Source organism: Peromyscus maniculatus, chromosome 15 (genome assembly GCF_049852395.1).
Source record: "Peromyscus maniculatus bairdii isolate BWxNUB_F1_BW_parent chromosome 15, HU_Pman_BW_mat_3.1, whole genome shotgun sequence".
Classification (NCBI taxonomy): Eukaryota; Metazoa; Chordata; class Mammalia; order Rodentia; family Cricetidae; genus Peromyscus; species Peromyscus maniculatus.
Window position 1 is genome coordinate 35922197 of NC_134866.1, and position 8500 is coordinate 35930696.

At 45.5% G+C, this 8500-nt stretch overlaps 1 protein-coding gene across 1 annotated transcript; it reads left to right on the top strand.

Annotated features, from left to right (window-relative positions):
- Positions 1-2043: 2043 nt before the first annotated feature.
- LOC143268669 (uncharacterized) lies at positions 2044-4430 on the top strand. The gene is made up of 2 exons (XM_076551852.1): positions 2044-3326; positions 3455-4430. The coding sequence occupies exons 1-2, from the start codon at positions 3247-3249 to the stop codon at positions 3795-3797; spliced, it is 423 nt and encodes a 140-aa protein (XP_076407967.1). The 5' UTR covers positions 2044-3246; the 3' UTR covers positions 3798-4430.
- The last annotated feature ends 4070 nt before the right edge of the window (positions 4431-8500 follow it).

Sequence of the window (8500 nt, forward strand, 5' to 3'; positions counted from 1 at the left end):
GTACTGGGATTAAAGTTGTATGTCACCTTGCCCCTCTAGGAAATCCTGGTAATAGTTTTTTTGTCAGCTGGATTTCTGAGCAGATCCTTGTCCTCTACTCCCAGCAGAGAAATGCTTAGGAGCCCAAGGACTAAGTGAAGAGATTAAGTTTCAGGACAAGGCAAAGAGTGTATTTGGAAAGGTTTTGAGGGAGAAAAGGGAAGGGGGAAATGATATACTAATACTGTAATTTCCTAAAGAAATCATTTTAAAAAGGGAAAATGGCATTGCCTTAGGTCCTCTTGACAAATTTCTCCTTTTGGTCCTTTGGCTCACCAGCCTCTGTCATCTCAAAGAGGGGGAGATAGAAAGCTCTGTGTTGTGTTTTACTAAGTACACCTGATTTCAGTTACTTCTGTCCTGTGTTTAGAATAATTATTTTTCTTTCTTTTTTTTTGTTTTTTCCGAGCAAAGTTTCTCTGTGTAGCTTTGTGCCTTTCCTAGAACTCGCTTTGTAGACCAGGCTGGCCTAGAAATCGCAGATATCTGCCTGCCTCTTGCCTCCCGAGTGCTAGGATTAAAGGCATGTGCATCCACCCCACATCCTAGGATAAATATTTTCATGTGTTGTTTTGCAGCCACAAAAAGAAATGAACTAAGTAAGAAAACTTGTAGCCTCTTGGAATAGGAAAACCTATAGTTGTTGGTGTGAGATGTTCTGTATGTTGTGAATGTGTTGCTCTGATTGGTTTATAAATAAAACACTGATTGGCCAGTAGACAGGCAGGAAGTACAGGTAAAATAAGCAGACAAGAATTCTGGGAGGGGGGGGACAGAACCGAGGAGGAGATACCCACCCGCCTTCCAGGGAGCAGCTTGTGATGACACACAGGTAAAGCCACAGAAAACGTGGCAATATATAGATTAACAGAAATGGGCAGAGTTTAAGTGTAAGTGACAGGCTAGTCAGTCATTAACCTGAGTTTTAATTAATATATGCTTCCAAGTGATTATTTTATAAGCAGCTTCAGGGGTCTGTGAGTCTGTACAAGACCAGAAAAAAACTTCAGCTACAGTTTGTCCCTGGAGAAGTCAGATTCTCCTCTAGCCACAGTTTGTAGTTCTCATGGAAAGATGAGGCCTGGTGAGGATGCATACTTTTTTGTGGAGAGGGGAACTGGGTTTCTCTGTGTAACCCTGGCTGCCCTGTAACTTGCTCTTTAGAGCAGGCTGTCCTTGAACTTAGAGATCTGCCTGCCTCTGCCTCCTGAGTGCTGGATTAAAGGCATGTGCCACCACTCCTGGTGGGCTTTCTTCCTTTAAAACATAATTTTAAAATTTATTTCATGTGTATGGGTGTTTTATGTGCCTGCACATATGCATGTGGGGACCTAACCTGTGTCTTCTACAAGAACAAGTACTCCTAACTATCTGAACATCTCTCCAGTCCCAGGCACAGGTTTCTTTATTTATGTGTGTGAGTATTTTGCATGGATGCATGTCTATGCACCTTATGTGTGCCTGATACAGGAGGAAGTCAGAAGAGGGTGTTGGAGTCCCTGCATCTGGAGTTATTCCTTGTGGGTGCTTCGTGGGTTCTAGGAATACATTATGGTCCCCTGCAAGAACAAGATCTTTTGGCCACTGAGCCATCAACACAGGTTTCTTTCTTTCTTTTTTTTAAGATTTATTTATTTATTATGTATACAGAAGAGGGTGCCAGATCTCGTTACAGATGGTTGTGAGCCACCATGTGGGTGCTGGGAATTGAACTCATGTCCTCTGGAAGAGCAGTCGGTGCTCTTAAACTCTGAGCCATCTCTCCAGCCCTCAACACTAGTTTCTTAAAGCAACTGCTGTGCTTGACTTTGTCCAGGGTCTGGAGGTCAACCACAAAGTGAGGACAGACTTGGTCCAGCTCCCTGGGGTCTGTGACTTACAGCTTTCTGGCCAAGAACCTGTATGCCAATTCTGTGCATGGTTTTTCTCCTGAGTTCTCCCCCTGGTGGCCTGTTGTAGGAATTTCCCCAGAGTCTGAAGGTCTGGCTTTCTGGGTAGGTGCAGGCTAGCTGCACTGTCACATTGTCACAGCAATCGGTGGTCTACGGTTTGACCGATCACCAGCAGCATGGAGGCCCCATAGGAATATGAACTTGTCTGGGTTTAGAACCACTCCATCTTCACTGTGGGTTTCAGATCTTTAGCTTCCGTGGCTCCAAAGTGTATCTGCCAGGGTCCTCTTCCTTATCCTCAAAGCTCCATCAGATCCAGGAGTTTCTCCCGTCTTCTCACACCTTCTGGCCGATGGGCATGTATCTTGTGGGTAGCATCACAGGTGAACCAACTTGGCAATTTTTGGAGAAAAATATATTATTTTAAATTGTGTGTGTTAGTGTGTAGGTATGTGCACATTCCATTGGGTGTCCCATGAAGGGCACAGGCATTGGATCCCATGGAGATGTTGTTACAGAAGGCTGTGAGGAGCCATCTGATTCTCAGCCAGAGAAGGAGAGTGCTGATTCCACTTTCACTGAGACAGATAACCCTGCCCACTTCCTCAGGCACCTCAGAGTCAGGCTGAGCTGGACCATGGTGTTTCCCTCCCGTTCGGTGATTGCACAGACAGTCGAAGCTCAGCTGCTAACGATGCGACAACACATTCAAGGAAGTGCACTGTACAGGTCCCAAACCAGTGCCTTCTACGTGGCTTCAGATCTGAACAGCTGGCTTACACCTAGTCCTTTTGCAGAACACATAAGGATCTTCTGCGTGGTGGAATACAACGCGAGGAAAGACGCATGACAACTTCTCAGACCCAAACTCAAGGTTTGTGACAGCAGGTATATGGTTACTAAACCCGCCCTCCTCTCCGTGAAGGTGAGTGGGTCTGGCTGGAACCCAGGCCAGTGAGGAAGTCAAACAGCTTCTGGCATGGACACCCTGCCCTGAAACTGCAGGGGGGTGTTTCTTCACCACAGGGGCCAGCAGAGGACGCTGTGGAGCCAGCATTCAGCCCCCGGGGTGATTCCCAATGCTCAGAGTCTTATCTTGCAGTTTTCGGAACCGTAGACTGGTATTTCGTGATTGTCAAGTGTCTGGGATTCGTCCCACGAGCAGACTTCCGATTGGCTGTCAGCAAGCCAGGGCTGCAGTTGGTCTGCGATTTCAAACAGCATCCGTCAGTTTCTTCCTAGGTCCTTTCGTATTGCGCCTGGAATCAGGCTCTGCCAGGCAGCATGTGGCAGGATTCCACTAGAACCACGAACCATGATCCCAAAGGCGTTAGCAAAACGTTTTGCGCCCCGGTGCGAGTGCGCACCAAGTGCGGTCAGGACGCCGCGGTTTCGGTTCGTTTTCCAGTCCTATACTCTCAGCTCGCCGTCGTTTCTAAACGCTGAAAATTCTTCCGATTTCTTTCGTTAGCAGATTGCGTGCGAACTTCAGTGGGCAAACTCATTTTTTTTTTTCCGCCCAGCAAACCTGACTCCCTTGAGCGCCTTCCAGAAGAGACAGGAGAAATCCAAGACTCCAGAACTCGGGAGGACCCTGCGCAAGAACAGGTCACCGTGGAGATGAAGCGCAGACCCTGTTCCAGAGCGCACACCTTGGCAACGAGCTATGGGACACCGAGACAGGAGCACCGGAAAGTGCGGGCCGCCTGTCAAAGGAGATTGGGAGAGAAGACTGGGGCTTTTGCTTGGCCTCCTGGAGCGCATTCCTGGTCGGGTCCGCTGTGGTGCTCTATGGCTGCTGTGAACCGGTATTTGGCAGCAGGAAGCCTTAGCGAGATGCAGGCGCCTATCAGCGTTTTAGAGTGAGCCCTGTACCCTGACACTCTCCCTCGTTTCTAAACACTGAAAATCCGATTTCTTTGGTTTACAAACTTTGTGCTGATTGCCTTCCACAAACACCACGTTTTCTGCCCGGCAAGTGACCCGAGGCATCCGCCCCACCCCACCCCGGAACCCAGTAAGAAAACAAAATCGCTGCCTGCCCCAATCTCCATCCTGCTGCGTTCCTGTGTTCGCGCTGACATTTTTTGGGAAGATCAAAGATTATCCAAGGCCAAGTCCTCAGCCTTGAAAGCATACACATACAAGTTACACTGTACAGACTAATCAGGTTGTGTATATATATTTAGTAATACACACAGCACACATGGATACCCTCACAAAAATAACACATATATGTAGCAAATACAGAAAAAGAGGGCATTACCATAGGGATACATAGAAGGGGATGGAGTGAGAAAAAAGACAGGGAAAGAAAGCAATAAAATTCTAAGGTCAATCTTTTGAGCCAAGCTTGATGGCACACACTTTTAATCCAAGCAATCTGGAATGAGAGGCAGGAGGATCTGTGGGAGCTCAAGGCCGGCCTGGTCTCCGTGGTTAGTTCCGGGACATCCAGGGCTGTGCAAAGAAACACTTTCTCAAACAATAAAAATAAAACCACAGTCTTTTTAATACAGACTTGGTCTTTTAACTAAAGTCAGTTTTTTAAATAAATGCTGAAGCAGTCTTAAAAAACAGTGGGTTCATCAAGATTTGACACTTTGAATAAATGTTCATCCTTTAAATGAAGTGCTGTCCTCTTCCCACAAAGTCTGTCTTTTCATTATAGGCCATTCTTGTAAAAGTACATTTCATGAGAGTTGGTCTTTTGAATGTAAATTATAGGAAAGCAGTTTCTGAATGCCTCACACACCAAGTCTTAAATCAGGTTCATCTACTTGCACTGACATAGAGATATCTTAACCAAATGTAAGGTTTTCTAAAGTTTGTGAAACTAGAAAAAATCAAAGGGGGCAAAACCATTTGAGGATGTGCCAGAAGTTATAATTACAATACATATATATTTTGGTAATGGAGCTTCAAAATCACTTTAAGGTAAAAACCAATTATTTTCAGTGGAAATTTTTTCTAAGGTAAAGGACTGTCCCAAAGAGGAACAAATGTAAGGGCAGAACCAAATCATTCACAAAAACATTTATAAAACTTAAAACTTAAATGTGGAGTGTGTTTTCCAACACTTACCCAGGACTAGCATTCTATGTCCACACCAAAAGAATTGCTTAGTTTCTACAAGGATCAGGCTCCTGATTCAGAAACTGAGTCTCCAGAGAGATGAGATTCTGTTGGCATTTATGCTGAGTCTATGCTCTAGTTCCCATTTGAAATCTCGGTCGGTTTTTCCAATCTAGTGCCAATGCCCAGCTGGTGTTGAGACACAGGCTGGTGTCAAGTAAGGACTGGAAAAGCCTGGCCTGTGGAGCACCAGAGTCCACCAGGTCGGGATGCACTGGAGTGTGGTTGCTGAGACAGAAGAAGACCTGATTCAGGCTGACAGAGTACAAGGATGTTGCTCTTGGCTTGCTCTTGGTCCCACTGTCTCATTTCTGTATTCCCAGCTAAGGATGGCTTCAGTCTGGAAATGACAGTCATCAGGACTGAAGATCAAAGGCTCCTGGTCCCCAGGTACCCAAAGGCTCCAGGTTTCTGGTAGCTGTGTAGTGAGAAGCCTGAGCAGCAAGGCCAGGCCAGGGACCTCTGGGTGGGGCAGATTTCTGCTGCAAATGACCACCAGTGGCTCCTGGGCTTTGTCTGTGATTTCTCCAGTTTTCTTAGACGAGCAGTTTCACTTATCCTTGGCTGAAGGAATGCAGTTTTCAAGTGCCAGGGGACATCAGAGTCTAGGGACACTCTCTAGACTTCTCAGGGTGTTTTTAGCATGTAGCTGGCCTTGGCAGAGGGACTGCTGAGGAACTCAGTCCTGAAATCCAGGTCCTGCCAGGCCTGTAGTAGGCATGGTTTGCTGGCAGCACCTCAGTCCCCGGCTGCCAGCCCAGTCCGTTCTGCAGTGATCCACAGAAGCCCTGTCCTCTTCTGCATCTCAGCCCTGGCCTGTCTCCAGTTTCTTTTCTCAGATACTGACTGAGTCACACTTTCCTTTTACCAGAAATGTTTACTTTTGGGTTTTTGCAATAAGACAGTTGAAACCTTTTTCTCTGACATTTTTGATGTGGTCGAGGTCGTTGACAAACAGGGACTTGTCGATAGTTAGCAGTATCTGCCTGCCTATCGCTGGGTAGACTGTTATGAAGAAAGAAAGCACCTCCAAGTTAAGCAAGCCCCTAACCCCAGTTTGAAACAGGCCTGAGTTCTCAGAACTGCAGACATAAATTCCTGGAACCAGAAAGTACAAAGTCAGAATGTCAGGAACGGTCATCTGGCTATCTAGTGATAAATGATTCATCACAGAATGTCCCAACCGGGAGACAGCTCAGGAAAAAGGGCTTAACAAATGACCAGGTTTAAACTGGACATGAGATAACAGCAGAATTCTGGAAAGTCCCTAGGCAGGAGCCAATCAGGATTGTACCCGAACTGAAAACCCCCTGATATGGTAACCTTGTGGTTTTGGCATTCAAAAACTGTGCATCCTCAGGGAGATGTGCCTCCTCTAGCCTCTCGCTGTGTCAATGTGCTCTATGAGGTCCTGCTGTGGTTTGAACAGCTCCAATAAACCTTGCTTTTGCAATTTGGTGAGTCCGTGTCTCTAATGGTCTCTTCCGGGTCTGAAAACATGGGCACAACAATTAAAAGGCAGAGGCAGCTGCTGCAGCAAACTATGCCTCATCATACCCGAGCTCCTAAGAAAGCACAGCTGTCCTCAACTTTGTAATACAGAAAAACTGAAACAGAGAAACTGCGGCAGATAGTGATTTACAACATTGTAGCTATTTACCTCTTGCTACTGTGATTGATCTTGTGCTCTGGAACCAAATTACGGCTCTGCTCCATTGATGGAGGAGGAACAGCCTCAGAGCCCCAGCATGTTGATGTTTTGACCTGTGAAAACCTTTGGCCATGCCTTGCTAAGAGGGTGTTAGAATTATCTAGGATGACTCCTGACTCTTTCAGAATGCAGATCAATTCTGCAGCTTGGCCCCTAACTTCCATTATGGAACAAAGCAAAAAACTTGCCCATTAGTTTTCAAAGAAGGACACAGTAGAAACACCAGGAAGGCTTTCACTCTAGCACACACCTGAACCGGGTCCCCAGCCTGGGGCCCCACCTTAGAAGACATCACCTCACAATCACAGGTATATATTTTCCAAAAAGAAATTAAAATCTTTACACAGAAAGAAATCACATTATGATGACAAATTATATTTTTTAGAAGTCCACAAGTAGTTAGAAGTTTTTATTTGTATTAATTTTCCGACGACAACATCTTTAGCCCAAAGCAATGATTTTTTTATTATTGATTAACAAAGATTTAAACAAGTCAAGTCTATTTCAGCCAGTCCCTTTTACAGCAGGCAGCTGTCTGCGGTTTCAGGGTAGCAGATTCCTCTCCTATTTCCACTCTACAAAATTTCGACCAAGTAGTCTAGCCAACCATGTATTTTTATTTTTACTGTACACACAATTGGGTTATTTAATTTTTTAAATTTAATTTAAATTTAAATTTCAAAACATTGGGTGTTTTTTAGGTGTATACTGAAACCTGTAATTAATTCCATAGGCCACATGACCAAGGAACTCAGAGCTAACCTTGGGTACAGGGACATAATGGCATTCTTTGATCATCAGCCTGTTTTTCCACAGGTAGAATTTGTGGGTCTCTAATGCATGAAACTTCCTTGTTCTCATTTTCTATCCTCAGCAAGTCTCACATCCAGCAGAAAGGAGGGTGTTTAATGTCTCTATTGTGTCTCTCATCGGAGCAATCGGAAGAGCAGCCTAAAGATTCACCTCATCGTCTTCACTAATGGTCTTCACTACCTGTGTCTTTTAGGCCGACTCAGGAAGTTCATTTAAGTCATTGATCCAACTCAGCATCATTGCTCTTATAAAAACTTCCTTCATTGTGATCTGCTGCAGGGAATTTGCCTAGGGATGAGTGGGATTTTCCCTCAGACCATCAAACTGTACAAGATGCAGTGGGATTCCCTCACACAGGAATCACACCATGTCAAAACAGTGAGAACACCACAGCAGCGGGCAGGAGATGGCACAGCAGAAGCTGGGGGCATTCAGGAGACGATCCCCACCCAGTGGGCTGTGGCTCTCCAGGATACACCCTTCAGAGCTTTGGTATCTGGTGGATGGTATTCCATAAGCTCCATGGCTGACTGCGGCTCCTCCTTCATGTCTCTCACGTGGGGCTCCTGCATCTGGTAGAATAGTGAAACGGTGTAGGTCCTGAAGACATGAAGGAGGCTGTACAGACATCATGGAGAACAAAGTGTCCTGATGGGATTGGGGAGGTTTGACAAAGGAGAGAGCTTGGGTCATGGAGGATGGAACAGTCTCAGAGAAAATTATACAAACGAATATAATTCACCCCATGCAACCAACATACAGCCAAAAAATAAAGAATTTGTATTGAATGAATAAGTGAATGAAAATGCCAATGAATATATAAATAATGACAAAGCATCCCATGTCAGGCTCTATCAGTTGAATCAGGGTGAATGGGTTGGTGAGTGCACTGGGCAGACCACCACATTGG

Bases quoted from the DNA above. Each gene is read 5' to 3' on its own strand.
- LOC143268669 (XM_076551852.1), top strand. From the start codon at position 3,247: ATGATCCCAAAGGCGTTAGCAAAACGTTTTGCGCCCCGGTGCGAGTGC. The intron at 3,327-3,454 runs GTTCGTTTTCCA...TTTTCCGCCCAG, and splicing joins GTCAGGACGCCGCGGTTTCG to CAAACCTGACTCCCTTGAGC.